This window comes from Leptidea sinapis, chromosome 33, assembly GCF_905404315.1.
Source record: "Leptidea sinapis chromosome 33, ilLepSina1.1, whole genome shotgun sequence".
Lineage (NCBI taxonomy): Eukaryota > Metazoa > Arthropoda > Insecta > Lepidoptera > Pieridae > Leptidea > Leptidea sinapis.
Genome location: NC_066297.1, coordinates 4,728,385 through 4,753,367, shown reverse-complemented (window position 1 = coordinate 4,753,367; position 24,983 = coordinate 4,728,385). Strand labels below are relative to the sequence as shown.

Genomic DNA, 24,983 nt, shown 5'->3' with positions numbered 1-24,983 from the left:
TATTAATATTAGAAAATGTTGATGAAATTGTAGTCTCATTAACATCGATACTATTATCTTTATTCGATTTTTATGCACCAAAGAAATATGTTAAAATCAAATGTAATACATACCCTTGGATTACATACAATATTAGGAAGATGATGCAGTGTCGTGATGAAGCCCAAGTAAGGGCACGCAAAAGTAAGCTTGAAACTCATAAGCAATTTTATAAAGAAATAAAAAACTATGTTAAGTTCGCAATACAAAGAGAGAAACAGGCATATTTTGATACGTACATAAACTCCAATATAAATAAACCTCAAGTATTGTGAAAGCATATTAAACAGAATACTCAAATCACTACGAAAAAAGAATACATATTACCATCTCATCTTGCAAATCCTAATGAAATTAATAATAGCTTCCTTAACATTCCAGGCAGTGCTGAGATTCCTCTGTCTACTCTGACATATTATGAGTTCCATCGCCATAGTGACTCTGTTTTCGATTTTAAACTAGTAAATGAATATACAGTATTTCAGACTTTGAATGAGTTGAAATCACAAGCCGTGGGAATTGATGATATTTCATTGGATATGCTTAAGCTGACTACAGAAAAAACTCTTACTGTACTTACTCATATCATAAATACATCCTTGTCGTCAAGTAAGTTTCCAGACTTATGGCGTCATGCCCTAGTGCGTCCCATACCAAAAAACGACAATCCGAAAGACTTTAAAGAACTTCGTCCTATCAGCATACTTCCTTGTTTATCAAAAGTAATTGAAAAGATTGTGCATAAGCAGCTAATGAGCTTTTTGGAGTATAATGGCATATTACCGGATTACCAGTCAGGGTTTAGAAAACACCGAGGGACAACTACAGCGTTAATGGACGTAGTTGACAATATTCTTACTGCACAAGATGATGGAAAGGGTACGATTTTATTACTACTTGATTACTCGCGCGCATTTGATACCATAAATTCGAGTCTGCTGCTCTCCAAACTAAGTTACAATGGATTGAGTCAGAAAGCAATAAAATGGTTCCACAGTTACCTAAGTAATCGAACCCAAACTGTAGTCATTACACAGGAAGATGGAAGTAGGTCATTCTCTGATTGTAATGCTCTTGAGCGCGGAGTACCTCAGGGATCAATATTAGGACCGCTATTATTTATCTTGTATAGTGCCGATGTAGTTAAAAACATTAATCATTGTAAATATCAAATATATGCAGATGATATTCAACTTAACATAACTTTCAAGCCAAACGAGATGTCAGATGCAGAAAAAAATATTAATTCAGATGTCAGCCAAATCTATACTTGGTCGGTAAATAATTCACTGGTTCTTAATCCATCTAAGACCAAATTTATGATACTGGGAACCCCTAAGGTCGTTGAAAAAATTGAACGTTACAATCCTAAAATAGTTACTAATAATAAAGTTATTGAGCGAGTTCATGAGGTTCGTAATCTAGGATTAATATTTGAAGAGAATCTTAGATTTGAGAAACATATAACCTCTACTGTTGCGAACTGTTTTTATCGTTTAAAAGTACTCTATCGCATTAGGAACTATTTAAATATAAATCTACGTGTCAGGTTGTGTGATGCTTTGGTACTCTCAAAATTTAATTATAATGACACTACGTATGGTCCTAGACTACGAGCCCGCACCAAAAGTACTATACAGCGAGTGCAAAATGCCTGCGCCCGGTTTTGTTGGAATATTCCACACAGATCTCATGTGAGTCCGTATCTTAGAGAAGCCAATATTCTGAACATGGAAAGTCGCAGACGGCTACACTTCGCTTGTATGATTTTTGGAATTATAAAGACAAAAACGCTATATATCTCTATTCGAAACTGTTATGGGCAAATGAGGGCAGGGTGTTGAATTTTATAACAAGGAACATTGTAAAGGCTAAGCTTTGTCCTCCCAAGCATCACACTGCGGCTTTCAGGGGAAGTTTCAAGTACAATGCCACCAAGTGCTGGAATAATTTACCACCGCCGCTACGGGGTTTATATACAGTCTCGTCAAAAAATACTTATTAATGACCAATACCTCCCTACATCTCCTGCCTTGGTGAACACTGTTTAAATTTCATTGTATTATATAAAATAGCTTCACGTATTTATTATTATTTTTTCTTCCTTATATATTTACACACATACGTTTTTTATTATTTTTGTTATTGTCATTATTTATTTTTGGTAACATTTTTTTTTGTTAATCATATTTTTTTTCTGATAATAAATATTTTAGTGCCACAATTAATTATATTTTAGTTTTAAAAATATGTCAGTTCAGCTCCAAACTTCACACAATGGTGTCACTGAAAATCAGTGTTGTGCTCATAGGACACAACTATAACTGAGTGGACTCCAGTTTTGGAAGACCACTGCCACATCAAGTTTTGCTTTTGTTTCTTTTGTATTAAGTTAAGTAAGTTTAGTATTAGATTAAGCATATATTTTGTTCTCTTTAACTTTTTTTTGTGAATGTGTCAGTTTTTCTTCCGAAATAAATTCATTTTCATTTCATTTTCATTAAAATACAACAAAATTACTGGTGCAGCAAAAGCGTCAGACAAAAATAACAGACTATACGCAATAGAGTTCAAATAGGAATATTTTTTATGTACATTAATACTAACACTAGTCTGGAATACACTTTTTCATTTTCTAATTCAGTTTTTTCTTCTGTCCATTTAACGACAACATTTTCGTTTTCTTCCTACTTAACACTAAGCAAGACGACCCATATAGCCCAGTTGTTAGTAAACCTGCCCACTGAGCTAGAGGTCCCAGTTTCGAATCTTGGTAGGTACAAACATTTATATTACGATGAATATTGTTTCCGAGTCCGTGTTTAAGTAAGTATATTGTGTTAAATATATGGTTGTCTTGTACCGATAGTACAGGCAGTGGCTAACACACATTATTCTAGTATATGTATTTTATCATATCATGTATTTATTACACAAACGAGTATTTAAATATTTTATTTTAATACTTAAATACCTATTAAAACATAACACAATCAGGCATTACACTAAAACACATAAAATTCAGACATTTCATTACACTCATACAAAATAAATATAATATATTTTATTATTTCATAACAGAGTCGCGGTAAACGCGTAGTACGCGTACCGCGACGAAATAATTAGAAATTCTGCGGGTAGGCAAAAATATTTATGATCATAATATGATCTTAACTAAATACTTGAATGTCATTCGATTTTTACCATTAAGCTCACCCATCTCTTAATAGTAATTTGCTATGTTTAATTTTATCTTATAAGGCTCTTTAATTATTAATGTTTATTGTACGATATTACATTGTAATCCATATATTATATAAAAAAAAAAGCCCGCTGAGTTTCTTGCGCCCATTCTTCTCAGGTCTGAGGCAGTCTCTTTTGAATGGGTGGTAGATTTTGACGTTCAATAAATGATTATAAATCCTATTTTGAATAAAAATATTTGAATTTGAATTTGTATTAATTAATTTCTAAAGTATTGAATTTTGTTGTATTGAATGATTAATGTATTATATATTATCGGTGTTAGTAAATGTGCTTAGTAATGTATATTCTCCTTCTATGTGTGGCGTATTTAAAAGTGTTGGTGTTTTTCTGAATAAGATACTGTACCCAAATTATTTAATTAACTATTTCATTAACACCCCATACGTTAAACAGGCTACGCCTAGTTTGGCCGCTCTTTGCAAGCCCTCGAAATATAAATCCAACATAAGTCCTTTAAGAATTAGGCCTCAAAATAAGTATTAATTACAAAATAAAAGGTACTGTCTAAATTTCTATTATTTTATTCAATAAGCATCTCACCTGCCGTCTTTACAACCACACCTAATGATAAGAGGCGATAACGTAATGATAACAGCGATAAGATATCTGTGCATCAGCCATTTTGTGTAAGAACTCTTTCGTGTTAATCTGTGTCATGTTATTGTGTTGTGGTCACCATTAGTTAGGTAAATAAAACTAAAGTTAATTAATAGTTAACGATCTAACGCGATAGTAACTAATGTAGAGGTTAAAATCGTAAAGTTCTTTGTGAGTTGTGATTCTTTTTTACTACAAATTAGTTTTTATTATCTGGCCTACTTAACCATGAAGGTAAGAAGTTTACACGCCAATAATACCTATTAGCACCTATCTAATTTCGTTAGCTAATAACCGTTCTTAGATCAGAAATGTGGGAAACATTGATGTTATTTACAAAATTCATAAGTATATTATCATATTTTAATAAAGTTGTTAATAATACTATATTCGAAAAAAATTTGGTAGATTTAGTAAAAAGGGGTAAAATTGTTCTAATCCTAATTTTTAATTGGAATTTAAACCTTTTCCCCTAACGAATAGGGTATGTCAAGTTATACTTAAAAAATATGTAATAAGCTCTTTTAAGTGATAAGTTGAAGATGTTTTAGATTCCCGAATTATTGTCATATTTTAAGAAATTCAAGAAAAACCCTAGTGGCTTCCAATTTAAAAGGTCCAAGAGAGGTTTTTTTTATTCATTTGAGCCGGGAGACGTCCATTGCTGGACAAAGGCCTCCCTCATAGATTACCACGACGATCGGTCCTGCGCTGCCCTCATCCATCGTTCTGGCGATCTTGACCAGATGCCTACCATCACTACATCTTCCGACTTTACTGCTTCAACGTCCATCTCTCCGTCGAGCTATGTGCCCTGCCCTCTGACACTTCGGTTTCGCAACTGGGCTATGTCAATGACTTTGGTTCTCCTACGTAGGTAAGCATTGACGTGACTTATCGTTCATACACTGAACATTGATCTTAGTAAGATATAAAGTTTAAAATTATAATTGTTGCCAAATATGTGTTACCTTAGTTTATAAAGATAGAACATTATCCAATCTCCAACTTATAGTGTTATCCCACAAATATTTTAAATAAAACTTGCACTAAAACTGCTTAAGTCCGAACACCTTTTTTTCTAACTTAGCGTGGTGTTGTGTGGATTAACAAGTGCCACATTTAATAAAATAAGTGACTATAATCAAACGAGTTTCACTATTATAACTTCGCGGGACTATCATTTGGGATGTTCAATAATTAACTAACTATCAAGTGTCGTGGATTTGTGCGCATATAAAGTGAATCTGTATAAGTGGAGGGTACTTTCAAACTGGATAAACTAACAATCGTGTTTATGACGTTTGAGCTCTAATCAAGACACCGATAAATTTACATTGTATATTTCATACAGAATCCTAGATAACGCATAGCTCTGTGGTCAACAACGATGGGTTACATTTCCTCAATGATTTTATGAACAAAAGTAACTTAATGCAATATAATAAAGTTACAAATTGCTGTAATAATGTTCTTGAATTAATACTTACAGATCTGAATGTAATTAATGTGACTCGCACTGTTCCTATAAGCAGACCAGAAGATAAATTTCATCCACCAATTGATTTTACTATAGATTTATCCAAGCACTTAAGAGAGAACACACTTTTTCCTATAATAAATTTTAGAAAAACTGACTGCGCGAAATGTATCACAGTAATAGTGACACTGATTGGTTCAGTGCTGATTCATTACAATGCAATGATTTCGTAGATTTTTTCTATCTATCTCTGGGATATAATTAATAAGAATACGCCTTCTGGATCACGTAAAAGTACTCGACATCCTACATGGTTTTCCAAACTACTAATTAAGACATTGAAAGAGCAAAGTAAATATCATCATCGATTTAAAGCCTACAACAACCCTCGCGACTATGATCAGTATGCTCTGCTAAGGACTCGCACAAAATTATTGATGAACCTTTTGGCGATATACCTAATCTAAGCGTATTACCAATGATCTGACTAAGTCAATTAGGTATTTGAATAAAACTGCTAGCTGTGGAAATGATGTATCGAATCTTTTTGCTGAATACTTCACATCTGTTTACAAATCTAATAACTCAACTACAGCGTATAATCCCCATTTCCAAGTTCCAGTAACTCAATATGTTCAATTAAATTTTCTGAATATGAAGTATATAAGCACATCAACAAAACCGAAATTAACAAAGGTCGTGGACCAGATATGATACCACCAATATTTATTAAGATGTGTGCGTCGTCTCTGAAAGTACCGTTGACAATTATTATAAACAAATCACTAAGTGAAGGGGTTTTTCCTGAGCTATGGAAAATTGCTAAAATCACGCCCATACATAAAGCAGGTGACAAAACTGACGCAACAAACTACCGGCCTATTAGTATATTAAACTGTTTTGCCAAAATATTTGAGAGTATGGCTTATAATTCACTCTATAATCATTTCAAGCATAGACTCAATCCGGTTCAACATGGCTTTGTCAGTGGTAAGTCTATTGCATCCAATCTGTTAACATATTCAAATTACTTATGTCAATCTTTTAATAGTAAGTCCCAAGTGGATTCAGTGTATATTGATTTTTCTAAAGCTTTTGATCAGGTCAATCATTTTATTCTCTGAAACAAGCTAGAACACTTAGGTTTTAATGGTAATCTTCATCGTTGGTTACATAGTTATCTCATGAATCGTTCCCAGATAGTTGCATTGTATGGTTTTGAATCTATTCCTTTTGAACCCACTTCCGGGGTCCCTCAGGGCTCAAATTTAGGACCCCTGCTATTTTTGATCTTCATCAATGACCTTCTTGATAAAATTAAATGTAAATGTTTAGCTTATGCTGATGATATTAAATTATACACCCAGATATCAAGAATCGAAGATTTCTATTTTCTTCAGGATAACGTTATACTTTAAATGAATGGTGTAAAACTAACGAAATGTCAGTAAATATAAAAAAATGTTAATTTATTAGCTTCACGAAAAAAAGGAATACAATAAATTTTAACTATTCCATAGATGGTACCAATTTAGTCGGGGTTGGTGTAGTACGTGATTTAGGTGTGTGGTTCGATTCATCATTAAGTTTTAAACATCATTATGAAACCATAGTGAAAAAAGCAAGTAGGATGCTAGGATTTATGATCACATCAAAACCATCAAAATCATTCAAGCATATAGATTCGCTAAAGATACTTTACACCTCAGTAGTAAGACAGCAACAGTACTCAAGTACTGCTCCTCAGTCTTGGCACCCATTTACAAGGCTGACAAAGATAGTATAGAAACAGTTCAAAAGCGATTCATTAGATTTTCTAATGTATGAGAATGGGATTGAGACGAGCCATACCTGAGTATGAGGACCGCTTGGTATATTTTAAATTTCAAACTCTTAAATGCAGGCGAGAAATTGCTGACATGGCTATCCTACACAGGATTGTGCATGGGACTTTCAGCAATGATTTATAAACAGAAGTTCACTTTATTACTCGCAAGCAAGCCAATCGTATGCCTACAATTTTTGCAATACCGCACTGTTACAACAATGTCGCATCCACTTCATCGTATGTGCGAATTATATAACGAGTTAAGTAGTAATAAAAATTGTGAAATCAACATATTTACTCAAAGTTTATATAATTTTAAAATAACAATTAAGAAGCACTGTAACATAGAACTCAAATATTAGTTGTACTTACATAATAATATAACGGTGTGTACAATAGTTAGATTTACAATTTTATAGTGATAAGATCTTTATTTTTCTTTTTTATATTTCACATGTTTTACTTTGTAATCGTTTTTGTACCTAAATTAAATAAATAAATAAGAAAGGGGTTAATCGCTATTAATTACGTCTGTCACTCATTGAACTTATTATGGCGGGTACTCACGATACATATTTTAAATTTGATGCCGATATTTCGATCCAAATGCAAAACAAAACGTGCATACGTATCTGTATGATGGTGATCGCCCCATTGCTGCATTGAGTCGATTATCCGTCGCCAGCTTTTGGGATGCCTAGGCCTTTTTGGCAGAGTATCAAAGTTGTAATTAACGGCGCATCCTTCGCATTAAAACCCTCAAACTCTGGTATCCCGCAAGGCTGTGTGATATCCTCTACACGGTTTTTTCACATTTCAATAGCATTAAGGGATAGCGTCTTAGAGGATAGAAACAAACTTGATTCTAAAATCGAGACTATGCTAAGCAAAGTCTTGAAATGGAGCCCAAAAAATTAAGACTAGTTCAACCCTTAGCACAGGCAAGTTTATGCGTTCACCGATAAAAAGTCTCCCATTGTTGTATTCTTTTGATTTGAGATAATTCCTCTAATTGCCACAGCCTGTATCGGCATACTCTGCGTTAATATATCGAGTTCCGTGGTCTCTTGGTAGTGAACCAAATATCCCTCTTAAAAGCTTAGTGTGGTCAGTAAGATGACTTAGTATTGCATTTTAAGCTACCTCCTTCAACTACATAAGGCGTAAATTCGGCCTCACATGGCTACTTTACGGCAGAAATAGGTGCTGTTGTGGTACTCATAATCTAGCCGGCATACTGTGCAAAGGAGCCTCCCACTGGTATTTTATGAGGTGATTCATAGAGTTAAGTGCAGGTAAGTGTCTATTCAAATTCAAATTCAAAAACACTTTATTCATGTAGGTCACGGAAATGACACTTATGAATGTCAAAGAAAATTAAAAATATTGTTTCTTATTGAATTTACCGCTACTTCGTAAAGGGTTGTGCTAATGAGAAGAAGTAGCAAGAAACTCATTGCCACTCTTTTAAGTCAAGATTTACATTTTTAAGTGTTTTACATCATTTCAATTACAATATATGCAAAGTGACGCAACAAAAATACTCAAATGTCAAAAACTGAAAGGCTTACACGAGTAATTCAAAAAAAGAAAAAAAAGCAAATTAATACTCATAAACACAAGAGTTATTGAGTATAGTAGATGCATCAATCCACACATACCGTAAATAAATAGAGGCACTATGTGAGTATTTCATAAAATAAAATATATAGCAAGAGAGAGTAGCATCCGTTCACGACCAGCCATCGCCTAAGCTAATCGCTATAAGTAATGTTATCTAGTTATAAAAGTTTGCGTGTCATGGCGTTACTCACTAGTAATTTTACAGTAATATCGTGACCATGTATAAATAATATTAATAGTAAAAATAAAAACAATTCAACCAGCCATGATAATTTTAACATTAGAACACTTATAGATCTGGGGATTTATTTGTTGTATTTAAATAATACGGAAGGAAACAATTACATTTTTAACTATATGAGGAGTGTAATACAGTGTGATTGGAAACATTTTTATCCCTTATTTTGGATTTGTGTTTTCACAGAGTGTTTTTCATCGATAATTTTTTGATTTTTGCTGTTTCATAAGTTGAATAACTTTTGTTGCAAAAGGACCACCAAACTATTGCTTCAAAGGGTGAACGACTTTAGGATAACGCCCAAGATATAGAAGGTGCATTACAGCAGTACTGAGTACGGATGAAAATATGCGGTTACACTTATAAATAGATAAACAAATAAGCCTTTATTCAGATAAAATACTTTCGTTCATAAATTTTTGAATTAGTTTAATAATTATCTATCATTGTTGTCTGATTGTCTATAATAGATAAACCAACTGCCTCCATAGACTCCAGTTTTTAGCTGTACTGGTCCATGGGCTAGTCTCTGATCTGGTCATCTTCTTTATCGGAGATTCCAAAAAACCAGTAACCGATATAGGCACCCGGAACCATAATAAAACAAACTTCTTATACAAATCAAAACTGGAATATAAGCACCCGAAGCTGACTAGTCCCCATGGGGGAAGATAAATACTACCCCCTCCCCCAAATAATCTGCCCAACTCAAACCAAAAACTATTCAAGGAACATCGCCATCGGACTAGAATCTTATAATATATCGTTACATAAACTAACGACCTGTAAAACTGTCAGAATATCATTGCTTTACAATATCACTATAGAATACCCGTGACATTACAATTTCACTAAAACCAGGCCGTTAAATTGAAAGAAACGAAATCGATTGACAATCTACCATTTTATTGTAATATCACTAGTGAAATTGTTATATCACCTCTTTGACAATATAACTGTGACATATACATAATCACGAAATTACAGTTACCTACTAATAAATAGATATTTAATAGCTATAATTTGATTCTTTCTTCTTTCATTCTTTTCACTAACCAATTCTAACAATGCATAATTATAATAGATTCTTATTGATGACTTTCCTTTTGTAGGTCAGTTATTTTCGTATGTTTGAGCTATATTTCCTTTTACAGATAAAGATATAGATAAGACTTCGACAGATAATGAAAGATAAATAGTTCTTATCCTGCTTACTCATTTATTTTCAGGAAATGATGTATCACGCGGCTGTGCTGTTCGTGTTGGCTGTCGTTGGTGTGAATTGCGAGGGTATGCTTAGTAACCATTGACTTATATAAATACCACTGCACAGGCTGTTCCATATGTTCCAAATTTTTGTGCCTATTTAAAGCGCCACTCGCGAGCGATCGGAGAACTAATTTTGACGTTTAATGCAAATGGCCGCGATAGTACGTACAATACTATGAAGTATTTATACATTTACAATCCAGTTTCAGTGCTATTTATACTTCAGGAATCACCGTAATAAAGCACACACTTTTTTTGTGTAATTAGTTTCCCAACATCTATGTTGTCCAGTAGTTTTAGTACCGCAGACTCGCGCTACATGGCCAAAATGGCGAATATCAAACAGGCACAAAAGCACTTTGAAAGCCGCCAGTCCAGTGGTATAGTAGAGGTCTGTGTTAGTACCTAGTATAATAAATAGTAGTTAATAAAAATAAAATAAAACTACGTTTAAAAAAACCGACTTCAAAAACTGTAAAGTATAACATAACTTAATAAAAATTTAATTTAATTCACATCTTATGCAAACCTTTACCATTAATATTAATAAAATACTATTATTTGTATGTGCTACCTATTGATAGGTTTTAAGTCGGTGCCATGAGTTTATGGGACCAAATGGCATCTATTCCGCATCGAACTAAAAAAGAATTACCTAAATCAGATCATAAATCTCAGCGTAATCCGTGTACATACATAAAAAAATACCGATCAAATTGAGAACCTCCCCCTTTTTGAAGTCGGTTAAAAAGAAACTAAAAAACACACTTTTTATAGAATGCCCAACTAGAAAATATTTCCTACTCTTTACTTTTATTTATTTGTAGAAGCGTATTTTTTTTAAACTCTTATTAGCGTTGTTGAAAATTCTCTTTGGTAGTCGAAAATTTCGTAATATTAGAAAAATTTGTTGAAGATAGTGGTTGAAATTTTAAATTAACATCAATTCCTGCCTTATAGACGACAGATGAAAATTATATAAATTAACAAAAAACTTATTTTGTAAATTAAAAAATTGAATAATTTTATCAAATTAATGTATTGTCATCAGTCCTCGATAAATCTACGAAGTTTGAACTGGCCGTTTAAAGTGTGTCAAAATCGCGCCCAAATGAGTCGTTTACAAACAAACATACATACAGGTGAAGCTAATAAAAAATCTGTAAAACATTAGTGACTAGATCATACAGTCATATAAAAAAATCGTTGTATTTTGCCATATATTTGTTTAAGCTTACCCTTAAACAATTTCACAGATTTTTTCACGAGCATATTCACCTTTTAAGGCGCTATAGTCCTAAAAAATAACATTTTTAAAAATATACTTCAAATACAAATACTACGGTTCCAATTTCTTGACATGTTTATCTTCATTTCTTTATCTAAATTATCGCTGTTTCGAAAACACGATTACGAAAAAAAATCTCGATAGATTTATTTTTTGAAAAATTGTCTTTTTTATTTGAATTGTTTATATTATCATAAAACTATGATAGCTATAAACACAAAACTTATTTTATTCGATAGTTTATTAGTATTTATAAGTTTTCATTGTGGGATTTATCAATACGCTTTGTGAATTATTTTATATTAATTTTTTTCGTAATAAACCAAACGCGACGCCTTGGTTGCACGCTCGCTCATGCCAGCAGTACGCCCGTGATCACTGTCAAGGAAGGTACTGTGTTCGTGTCTCTCAGGCTCATATTACGTAAGATTTTAGAAAACAAGTACAAAGCGGGAATTATAGTAAAAAAATAATGATGATGCGACAACGTATTTGTTGAAATATATAGGTAAATGGAAGTCGGAAAGTACTAAAACAAAATTTACGTAATATTATTTTGAATATTATGACACGCGGGATTTTTGTATGTATGTACTTTAGGGAAGTTAGATAAATCCAAGATGGCCGCCGCACAAAATTATGATTTCAGCAATATGGATATCGTGTCCGAGGTTCTCGAGGGTGCAGAGAACGATTTTGTGATCATTTTTGAAATCCAAGATGGCCGCCGCACAAAATTATGATTTCAGCAATATGGGTATCGTATCCGAGGTTCTCGAGGGTGCAGAGAACGATTTGGTGATCATTTTTGAAATCCAAGATGGCCGCCGCACAAAATTATGATTTCAGCTATATGGATATCGTGTCCGAGGTTCTCGAGGGTGTAAATAACGATTTTGTGATTATTTTTGAAATCCAAGATGGCCGCCGCACAAAATTATGATTTCAGCTATATGGATATCGTGTCCGAGGTTCTCGAGGGTGTAAATAACGATTTTGTGATTATTTTTGAAATCCAAGATGGCCGCCGCACAAAATTATGATTTCAGCAATATGGATATCGTGTCCGAGGTTCTCGAGGGTGCAGAGAACGATTGTGTGATCATTTATGAAATCCAAGATGGCCGCCGCACAAAATTATGATTTCAGCAATATGGATATCGTGTCCGAGGTTCTCGAGGGTGCAGAGAACGATTCTGTGATCATTTTTGAATTCAAAGATCGCTGCCGCTCATAATTATGTATTCAGCAATATGGATATCGTGTCCGAGGTTCTCGAGGGTGCAGAGAACGATTTTGTGATCATTTTTGAAATCCAAGATGGCCGCCGCACAAAATTATGATTTCAGCAATATGGGTATCGTATCCGAGGTTCTCGAGGGTGCAGAGAACGATTTTGTGATCATTTTTGAAATCCAAGATGGAAGCCGCACAAAATTTGATTTCAGCAATATGGATATCGTGTCCGAGGTTCTCGAGGGTGCAGAGAACGATTCTGTGATCATTTTTGAATTCAAAGATCGCCGCCGCTCATAATTATGATTTCAGCAATATGGATATCGTGTCCGAGGTTCTCGAGGGTGCAGAGAACGATTCTGTGATGATTTTTGAATTCAAAGATGGCCGCCGCTCATAATTATGATAGGCTAGTACTAGCCCGAGAGTAAGAAATACTCTCCCTCAATCGGTGTCAATCGCTCTCTCCCTTGAATAAAAACGTCTCAAATATCCGTGACGTTCTTTTTCGTTTAATTTGTAAGAAAATATTACCCTCATGCGCCTAAAGTAATTTCACTTCAAAATGCATAAAAATATCACAGCATTTCGTAGTCTTGCGCAACCGTTTTTATAAAATATTACGCGGTACTTCCGGGGTGGGGTCGTTGACCCGCATAGCTCGGCTAGTGTCTCAGCCATGCCCGTGTCGAACGTATATGTACCGCTATATATAAATACGTTCGAGTGAGTTTTGCCTAAAGTGTTGGGAAAACCTCGCCTTAAAGGGTAACTAAGGCAATTATAACTTAGTTATATTAATATTGACTTCTCATAAAAAAATAATCCACCATTAAATCCACGCCACGTAAATGAAATAAAGGCAATGTTGTAATATTAGGCATTTTTTTATCAGTAGGTAAATTAGGTCAAGTACAAATTGAAAAATAAACTTTGTTTTTCAGGTAACTCTACCGCATCGACGAACGTAACAAATGTAAATTGGAAGGAATCGAATATTTGCAGACATTGTATCTGCAAGGATGAAAAGATTAATTGCTTTGACCAGAGCATTAGTACGTTCTTCACAGAGGAAGAATGGGCCGGTAAGTTTAACTAATAAATGGGCTAGTATGAGATCTGAATAGGACTGTCATCTGTCCCGGAATGGTACTATAGAGTTTGGGAGTGACATTAACTTAGCACATTCCAACCACACTTGATAGACTTCATGAAGCCACATCAGGTCGTGAAGGGGTTTTGACATGGGGAGAAGAACTGATAAAAAACTCCCAGCCCATCTTTTATATATATAAAAAAATTCTTAGCAAATTTATAAAATTTAGGTGGCGTAGAACCAGACTGAACCATGCATTATTATCTTCTATACAATCTGATATACTATCGTAAGCCTTCATTGTCAAAATAGCTTTAATACATTTCTTAAGTTGTGCTCAGTAAGTCCTAGTGTTTTGTCTGGTAGAGCCCTATTGAAGACTTAGGGACATTTAAGCATAGAGCCAGGGGCGTGCATATCATATAGGCAATTAGGCAGTGCCAACCTCGTTTCACACCGAAATAAGTATAGCACTAGTGTTAAAGTTTATTTAGTTTTATTTGGTTCCGTGATTTTATAACCGAACTTCTATTAAACACGCACTAATAAAATTTTGCCTTACGCTAGATTATAGATGCTTACGGTAAGCAATCGTTTCATATTCCAAAGCTCTACTAGTTTAATCCACAGTGCCACCTTGCTAGAAAACCAATTCACGCCCCTGCATACAGCATACTACCAACTTAAAGATCGGTAACGCATCTCTCGACCCCTGGGGTTGCGAATGTCACCATGGACATTTCACCCACGCGGCTGACTCACCACTTCCTATGACGTGAGACCCTTTCCTTGTTGGCCTCTTTTATATAAAAAAAGACGTGTGGCACTCGGGCACTGCCGCTATAAAGCTATTGCATAACATTTTTTATAAACTTATACAATTATAATTATTTATTTATTTTATTTTTGCAGTATTTTCTTTTGTTTTTTTTTTTTCTTTGAAATTAATTCAAGTTACACTTTTTGAGCGTGGTGATCGATAAAAAAACATTTTTTTTTCTTTTATTAAATAAATGAGAAGTTAATATTGTTTAAAATATTTTTATTATCTTACAATACATGTAGGTTATTCAGGAATAATTATCATTGAAACTATAGATTTATGGTAACTAGAATAAGAAACATAAGTTTCACACTTGATATCTTCTAAATATCTGGAAAATACCGCGTCAATGGTGGTCCCATATTTTGTTGTAAATTCTTGTGGATCATTATTCGTTTTCAAAGTCAATATTTTCGAAAGAAAAGTTGTCAACCGCTCTGATTTTTTATCAGCGATGTTGATGTTGAAATCGCCAGCCAATATAAGTGGAAATTTATTACCATTTGTACCAAGTATTTTCGACCCTTCTTCAGTGTACTCCAATAAAGTGCGATGAATAAAATGCTCTATCTCGTCCAATTTTGGATTCGGAGAAATGTAAATAATAATAAAAATTAAAAAAACGTAATAAAAAAAATCAAAAAATAAAAAAATAAAAAATCAAGACGTACCCCAGGCCTAATCGAACCTGGGACCTTCTGCAAAAAAAGCACACGTGATAACCGCTGTTCCACGGCAACTGTAATGACCGTGGCGAAATATCTATATACATCTAGTAAGTGGGGTCTTAGGTTATTTTCGTTACGGAATTTCTGGATTCAATCTCCACGCTCAAGGCCCGCGATAGAAGCTATGCAATAGCTTAAAAAACACTGGAATCAAAGTTATGCAGTTCTCACTTTTTAATATAACACAATACATATGTGTGTTGTAAACATTTCATCTCTAAAAACTGAAAATTTTTGCAAACGCAACTGCAACGAACTGTCAAACTGCAACGACATACAATCATGTTCTTATTTACAGATGTCGCCGAATTCAAGCCAAAAGCAATTGACTTCAGTGAAAACCTTATCAGAAATGTAACAGCGTTTTCCACACTGCCAGTTCAAGTACTGAATCTGTCGAGATGCGCTATAGAGATTATTGAGAACGCCAGCTTTAAGGATCTGCAGTCTATGAACACTTTAGATCTAAGTCATAACAAACTCACTTCTGCGAAATTGAGTCCACATGCTTTTGAGGTACGTATCATATTTTAATGTATTTACACGAGGCACCGGCCGAGGCAAACAAAATCGACTGTGACATCGTCCTTTCAGCCTTTCAAATATTTAAAAAAATATACAGTTGCCAGCTCTCCATCAGGCGCAACATTAGGATTGCCAGTTGTAAAGAGGTACATTAAGGACTTAAGTTTGAAGCATTGTAATTTTAGTTAATTTTTTACATGTGAAGGCTCATAAATGGCCTTTACTTAATAACATTTACATTTAACTCTGTATTATGGCTGTCAGCCCCCCTAATATAAATAAATAAATAAATTATTTATATCGATAAATGCATACTTTAAGAGCTTTATAAATAATTAACACGATTTTGATCTTGTTGACTAGGGTAGACTATTAAAAATTCTATACGTATTGTGTTTCATACAGCTGTATCGATTGGCTCCCGAGCTAAAAATTCTAATGGTTTAATAGGTAAGCATAAGATTGACAAAAACACATAAATTATTGGAAACGATAGCTGATGTTTAAAAGCCATATGACTACTTTCCACCATTGAATCTTAAGAGTGTCGGGTGTAGAGAAATGTGATAAGAGTCGTATATGCAATATATATTATAAGCAACGTTTCTTTTATGATGCGTTACAAATTTGTTCATGTCTGCTGTTGAGGTGAATGCTAGAGCAACAAGACAGCCGCATAGTCTGGTTTTCAAACATTGTCCTAAAACAACTCTTTTCCCAGACATTTCTTAAGAAAAGCCCTAGTAATGTGTATAACATTATAAAACCAAATTGTCCGAGGACTTGAAAATACTGTCAAAGAACTAGACTCTTTAAATGGCTGCTTGCAATTTTTTGTTATAGTATTAATGAATACCTAAATTTGTGTGAAGTTTTTGCATGGTTTTTTATATAAGCTGGATAGAGTGGACACATTGTAATATTTAAGATCTGGACAAACCCTATTCGAAAGCAAAATAAATTATTTTATTTCATTACATGTTGTCATCTTTATGAACAGACGATTTCGTTACTTACAGCCATAAATACGCTAGCCTACCTAGGTTACGTAAATGCCTCTAGCAAACATGAGATATTTACTCATTTACATATTATCTGTTTCAGGGCCGATTCTCACCTGAAGAGTACGAACCTCTAGCCGCTATGAGGACCCTAAGCCTGGCCTACAACGACCTGCACTCCTTAAACCAGGACCTGTTCGAGCATCTTCCAGAACTGACAGAGTTGGACCTCAGTGGAAACCCATTGACAACTATAGACCATGTTACTGTCATTGCGATATCGAGTCTGCCGATGCTGAAGGTAAGGGTTTCATTTTTTATTGTATGTTTAAGGATACTATACAAAAATATTTATTCAGCCGCTCAGGATTTATGAAATACCCAAAAATTCTGAGCGGCACTACAAATGCGCTTGTCACCTTGACACATAAGGTGTTTTGTCTCATATTCCTAGTAATTTCACTACCATATAGACCATAAGCTACGGCGCACATCAGACCAAAACACAATAATGCTTACACATTACTGCTTCACGGCAGAAATAGGTGCCGTTGTGGTACCCATAATCTAGCTGGTATCTGGTGCAAAGGAGCCTGTCTTTTCCAATAACAATATTTACATTTCATAGTCTATTGGGCTTTACATTTTCCTGCGACCTTAAGAGTTAGGATGTAATTGTCCATTTGGAATGTTCCAGGTTCTTCGTTTGAGGTCTTGTCAACTAACGGAAATACCAGAGAAGTTTCTCCACACGCCCAGATATTTGGAGCGACTGGACATCAGCGACAACAAGCTGATTGCTGTGCCTGATGAACTGCAGGAAACCAAGACCCTCATATACCTGAACCTCAACCAGAATCCCATTGTTGAGTTGGACTCATCAAGCGAGGATAGGCCGTAAGTTAACATTTTATGGATGGATTCTTGAAGGATGAAGATCATGCAGTACAGTAAAGTTTTTTTTGTATTTATACGTTTGTTTTTAATAGATAAACTCAAAAAATACTTGACCACCTTTATAAAATATGTTACCTATAGGAAGCTAAGCAAGAAACGTTCACCGTATTTTATTGTCAATAATAATTAAGATCCTATGAAAAATTGCATCTACAATATTTGGCTGTGCGCTGCGTAAACTATTGACGATACATAATTGAATGTACTATAAGCTTCTTTGCTTAGTCTTATAACCGGGCGAATTCGGGCGAAACTTATCCTAAAAATAATTGAGTTTCTTTTAAAAGGTCGTGTAGTCGCACGAATCGAGGGTAAGAATATTACTGCATGTCTCTCCCTGAAACACCAAACTGTTTTTGATCAAAAACATCCAAAGGGAGCTGGCATGAGCTACGTCCAATATTTGAATTTAAAGGCGTAAAAAATCAGTATTTTTTATAGAAGAATTGTTAATCAAACGGGCCTGATGAGAAAGCTCATGGTCACTCAGAAAAATGAAGATTGTAATGCTCGGAGTTTCCCTGCAAGATCGAATCAGAAATGAAGAGATCCGTTAGAGAACCAAAGTCACCAATATAGCACAAATGATTGCGAAACTGAAGTAGCAGCAGGGCACATAGTTCGACGGACAGATGGCTGTTGGGGCAGGAAAGTGCTCGAATGTGCGATCACGTACTAGAAGACGCATTGTTCGTAGGCCCCCTACAAGTTGGACCCATGACCTGGTCAAGAACATCAAGAAGAATACGTTGGATGATAGTAGCGCAGGACTGATCGTCGTGGGAGATCTTTGGGGGAGGCCTTTGTCCAGCAGTGGACGTCTTCCGGCTGATATGTATGAAATTAATCTAACGTTTTTTGAATATATAAGGGGGGGTGGGGGTTTACGGCAAAAGGATCACGTGATAGCAAATGGTGAGGCAACTGCCCATGGACACCCGCAACACCAGGGTCAAGATATGTGTCTCATCTTTCCAGCATTTTCAGGAATATAATATGTACGGTACTTGCTGATTTTTATTAGGAATCATGAGGTAGTTGTACGTGCTCCAATATCCGATGACACAAGTCGCGCTTGGGTTGACAAGCGGACAGAGACAATTGATCTTTGCTCGGGCGTGGTCGATAGCACTACATATGTAAACCGTGTTTACCCTGAGTAACCAGTGATCATCAAGTCTAGTGTTGACGTTCAATACTAGTGTCTACATATAAAACTTTGCAAGCTTGCGATCGCCAGTGACGTTCACCTGGAACAGCGGAGTCAGGACCTTTGGAGCTGCTACGCCGCCGCCACCTGAGTGACGTGGGAGTGTTCAAAGGTTAGTGGATTGCATTTACTTCTTTCCTCATGATTCTTGGTTGATTGCAAGTGCCTACAAAATTCATTTATTTAAAGAGCCCAAACCGGCGACTATAGGAAACCTTAATACGGTCCCAGATATTATTCCTGAGCCCGAACATAATATGATTTAATTTTGACGAAATTCTACAATGTCTTTTCAGTGGCTTCCCACGTCTGCGAAAACTCCAAGAGCTTCATATGTGTAATATGAACTCCTTGAACCGTATTGGTGCTGGTGCGCTGGCAGGCTTGGAAAACCTGGAGAGACTGCATATGAGCTTCAATCCAAAGCTTGGTTATATTGATCCAAAAGCACTAGCTAGACCCGATGATATTGGCGAGACGTATGACTGGCCGCTGATAAAAGAGGTAATATGTTAATTAAATTTATTATTTTTAAGATCTTTTATATAGAAATTTAGTTGTAATCAATTCTAATACTCGTAGACGATGGGGATTCGAACCTGTGCCTATGGAGATCTTTACCGCTAAGCCAACCAAAGTAAAGTAAAATCTATTAAATTTTTCTTTGCATTTTTTATATTAGGAGGCAAACGGGAAATACCAGAGATGAAGAGATGTGTCAACCATTCCGATGGTAGTTGCTTTAGACTTATAGTCCTTAAGTCGTATCGTTTCGGGAATAAAGCAGCCGGCAATAATTCCACAAATTAGCTGTACGAGCATGCACGTAGTGGCATTACGGTAATGGCTTACAAAACCACTTCCTCCTCTACACGCAGGCCAAATTGCACATGATAACCGTGTTTGGGAGTTATTATTTCTTAGTATCTAGATATATATTACATATGGGTACCTACATGTCTCTTTTATACTTTTATCATTTATGAGAATTTTTATATTTGTATATATATATTTATGTATTTATTACTAGTCTATCTAGAGTTATTTCACTGTAATATTAAATTGCCAATATAATGTTGCCACAATTCTGAAACTTTCAAATTATCATGAATAATATTGCATTGGAAAACATTTGGATGGATGAATAAAGTAAATATTTCGTAGGACTGTAAATAAAATATAATTTGTATTCTGAGTGAATATCATTTGCGGAAGACTGAGTTTATATCCTATAAAAGCCCAATAGGCTTAGGAGCATACTCCGTCGAAAACAATCAGACAAAAAACTAGTGACCCATTTGCATAACTTTTCCTTAAGTCTCTGAAATGATGATGATGAAACTATAGAAGATCTTTATGGCCTGATATATTCAGTTCTTAGAAGGAAAGTGGAAGTAAAGCTTCTTTTTTTGTGTTAATTAATAATAATAATATTGTTTGCTTTGTCCGCAGCTATACCTTCAATCAAACAATCTCACTGAAATTGACTCCAGACTCCTGTCACGTTGGGACCTTCTCCAGAAACTCGACGTAACTAACAATCCTTTCCTCTGTGACTGTTCCACTCAATGGATGGTTGATATGCTGGTACCCATAGCGGAGAAGAGGCTTGTCAACTCCACAGAGAAGATGGTGTAAGTAGAGTAAAAGTTTCTGTATAATCACGTTCACCATTCACCACACCTATTTCTGTTCTAGATAGAATAGATCAATAGAATTATCTGTATGTGCAGTGTTCACCCGGGGCAATACTGCTACCACACCTATTTATGTCATAGCAGTAGAACTATCTCTATGTACAGTGTTCAACCGGGGCAATACTGCTATCACACCTATTTATGTTGTAACAGTAGAACTATCTGTATGTACATTGTTCACCCGGGGCAATACTGCTATCACACCTATTTATGTTGTAGTAGTAAAACTATCTGTATGTGCAGTGTTAATACGGGGCAATAGTGTAACCACATCTATTTCTGTAGTGCAGTAGCATCATCCGGGGCAATACTACCATAATATACTTCATAATACAGAAATACATTTGTGGTTATTGTGTCGCAGCTGCCAAGAGCCGCCAGAGATGAAGGGGTACACGATGAAGCATCTTCACGACATCCACCGCACCATGCGCTGCGTCGACAAGTACGGCAACAGACCTGAACGTGACGGCTCTATATTGCTGGGGACCCTGATAGGTAAGGTTTATACTATCTTGGGTAAATCGAAATTGAATATTTACCAGCGGGCAAAAACTTTGAACGCAAAGCCCGCTGAAGTGTGGAGAGTAAGCTACTTCTGGATGACTGAGAATTTTGGGTTTTCAAGTATCCTGAAAGTCATTGTGGATAGGCTGGTCATTCATATCAACAGACATATACGTAATATGTTTTGTATCTTGGAATAAATATATATACAAGTCCATAAAACGTCTTATTAACTATGAAAATGACGAAGACAGTTGGACCAGGTGAGATTAAAATACCATTTAGTTACCATAATGGTGTGCATAAATTATTGCCAAGATAATCATAATATAAACCCATTATAAAACATCGGCTGGGAAATTGTTATAAAAGGGGTTTAATTTACAGAATACTTAAATCGGTGAGTGGTCTATGCATGACGAGAATAGGCTTTCTAGGGGATAAGGGAGCAGTGGAGTGGAGGGCTGTACTTGATACTCTGTGCTTCCACGAGAAACAACAAGAATAGGGAATTCCCAGGTCCAAGGGTGTCGGAAGAGACGACCAAGGACATTTACCAGCGTGAGGCTTCTTTGCACAGGATGCGGGCTAGATTATAGGTACCACAACGGCGCCTATTTCTACCATGAAGAAGCAATGTGTAAGGAATATTGTTTTGGTCTAAAGGGCGCCGTAGCTAGTGAATTTAAATCCCGAGCGGCAATACATTATAATTAGCAGGGCATATCAATAACCATTAGCTGAACTTCCTGCTCGTCTCATCCCTTACTGTCATAAAAATTGACGTAGATCATTTTGTAATTTGTTAGCAATGCTCTATTCCCTCGCTCCCCTAGGCTTATTAGCTTATAATTTTCATTTTTCCAGGTGTCCTGTTAGCCGTGCCAATAGTATTTTGCCTAATGCTTCTCTGGAGACACGGATACTTCGCACGCTGTGGCCTCCGTGGACCTGTTGACGTTTCGAGAGCGTTCTACAAACGCGCTCCGGCTGACGATGGCTTTATATAAGCTTATTGTATTACAGTGCGACGTACCATCTGTACGTCTATTCGCCGTACGATATGATTGGAATTTTAATATGGTGGGCTAGGCTTTAGGTTATATTTGTTATGATTTAAAGTGATAACCCTCACTTCTGGGATTAATACACAAATAAATTTGAAAACAAAATTTTATGAGCGATACGGGACTCGAACCCGCGACCTCTCGCATTCTGTGCGAGCGCCTTTTCCAACTGAGCCAACCGTTCGAGTGACGTTCGTTGATTAAATCTTGTATGCTTTATTCAACTCTCAGGTTGTGGTTTCACCTACAGGATCTAATTTACAGTTGATACCTACCCCAATATTTGCATATTAGGAACTAGACTTGAGATGACGCTCTTGCAAATCTAAACAATTTGGTATGATTTGACCTGCGAGTTGAACAAAGCACACAAGATTTTACCAACGATGCGTCACTCGAAAGGTTGGCTCAGTTGGAAAGAGCGCTCGCGCGGAACGCGAGAGGTCGCGGGTTCGAGACCCGCATCGTTCATAAAACGTTGTTTTCAAATTTTATTTTTGTAGGTACTTGTTGCGTTAAGACTCAGATCTTATTGACATACTAATAACGTGAGCTATTCTTAAAAAATATAACATTGAAATCGTTAAAAGTTTTTTATAATGAGTGTGTGTTTGTTTATAAGTTACAAAATCCGTTTATTGTTTCAGTTTAAAATTGCTTTTGTTTTGTGAGAGATTTAAATACCTCACTACACGCGACGCGACTTACGAACGGTTTTACAGCTATGTCGTAGCGACTTTTTAGCAGTGACGATTTCGTAGCTGAATGAAACAACAGATATGAACTTGTTGACTTTCGTTCGTCACTCGCAAATAGAGACCGCGACTTCAGTGACGAAAGATCGTCTGCAGTATGTCGTGTAAAAATCGTGACCGTGTGTTGTAAGTCGTGTCGTGTGTTGTAAATCGCCGAATCGTGTCGTGCGATGTCTCGTGAGCGACCGACCTAAGGACACTTATCATCATGTTAATTAAGAATATGAAAGCTTAAAAATTTTAAATAATAAAAAGTCTTTAAAGATAACTTTTTTAATTCAAAATATGGTAAGCCGTATATGTATATAAGATAAATATAAGCATAGTATTTAATTAACATTTTCAATTAATATAATTATTAAAAGGCTTTAAACGCAGGCACGTGAAACATGGAGATTAAAATAATTGTTAATCTATATTTTCAATATAGTATTTACACATGTCATAATTCTTTTAAATATTATCTTATTTAATTTATATTATTTGGAACTATTAAATAGCTGCAATATATATTTTTTCTAGATAATTATTGTTAGTTATTCCAAACCGAATTAATTATATAACGTGTATACAGCGTGACGCAACAATGGCATAAAATAAATCTACAAATCAAAGTAAAATATTTTGAATATTTTCTTAAATAAATTATAATATATTTACAAATCAAAATTTTATTCACTCTTAACGTGGGCGCTACGCATCTACGAAGTACTACTACTTACTTTGGAATGGCTACGATGTAGCGTGGGAGAAGTACTGTGTGAGTGCCTACGATAGAGTACAGTAGCTCAGCGGTCTCCTTGAAATCTATACCTACGTGTGGGCGGAGCGCTAGGGTTGGTACATACAGAAAGATTGACGACGCGGACAGCGTGTCGCAGCTAATTTAACTCGGCAATGGGCGGCGATGCATTCAATAGTTTTGTCCCAAGATTGCTTAGCGGCAGTATAAATCGTGTGTATGTGTGAGTGCGTCCATTCGGGTGCTCTAGTATCAAGTTAAAGGAGTGTTCTATTACTGTATTGTGGCTAGATAACGGCTATTAGATTAGTTAAAGGTTGTTCCGAAATTATATTATGTTTTTTTTTCTATTTAATTAAATTATATTTTTTTTTATTACTGTGAAGTAGCTATATCCGTGCGTTCATTTAATATCGCATCGTAGATTCACGCTGTATAACAGGAATTTTATTTAGATAAATAAGAGATAAGAATGGTACGATTTCTTTGTATGGTTTTTATATTTTAAGATTATTTTAATAAAATAAATCAGAGATCCTCTATTGTATTTATTTACAAATCCTATTTTTCCTTTTTTTGTGTCAATAAAATGTGCATAGATTAATCAAAAGAAAGAGCGACATCTCAAGTCAATTTCCTAATATGCAACTGTAGATAAAGCCACAACTTGAGAGTTGAATAAGACATATCAAGATTTATGACCTTTACGTCACTCGATTGGCTCAGATGGAAGAGCGCTCGCACGGAACGCGAGAGGTCGCGGATTCTGCTCCCGCATCGTTCATAAATTTTGTTTTCAAATTTAATTTGTGTAATTTATTCGATTGCACTAAACCCTTCTGTTGCGATTCCGACTCACACATACCGGTTTTAAATGTTATATCATTGATGTAAAGGCCTGTTCGCCTTTAGTGAGAATATCAATACACTCTTCGACCCGAATAGTGTTTGGTGATGGCAATAAAAAGACAGTTTTTACCAGAGGGAGGCTCCTTTGCACCGGATGCCGA

At 35.4% G+C, this 24,983-nt stretch overlaps 1 protein-coding gene across 3 annotated transcripts; it reads left to right on the top strand.

Moving 5' to 3' along the window:
* The first annotated feature begins 3,937 nt into the window (after positions 1 to 3,937).
* On the top strand, positions 3,938 to 24,510 carry LOC126974802 (leucine-rich repeat neuronal protein 3-like). 3 transcript variants are annotated; one of them, XM_050822482.1, is made up of 10 exons: positions 3,938 to 3,992; positions 10,302 to 10,362; positions 13,810 to 13,950; positions 15,811 to 16,028; positions 17,142 to 17,339; positions 17,736 to 17,935; positions 19,502 to 19,709; positions 20,658 to 20,839; positions 21,267 to 21,400; positions 22,277 to 24,510. In XM_050822482.1, exons 2-10 carry the CDS (start codon positions 10,305 to 10,307, stop codon positions 22,417 to 22,419), a joined length of 1,482 nt encoding a protein of 493 aa, XP_050678439.1. In that variant the 5' UTR covers positions 3,938 to 3,992; positions 10,302 to 10,304; the 3' UTR covers positions 22,420 to 24,510. The 3 variants fall into 3 exon arrangements, with proteins under 3 accessions (XP_050678439.1, XP_050678438.1, XP_050678440.1); XM_050822481.1 differs by having other exon boundaries at positions 3,942 to 4,137; XM_050822483.1 differs by lacking the exons at positions 21,267 to 21,400; positions 22,277 to 24,510 and having other exon boundaries at positions 3,942 to 4,137; positions 20,658 to 20,843.
* The last annotated feature ends 473 nt before the right edge of the window (positions 24,511 to 24,983 follow it).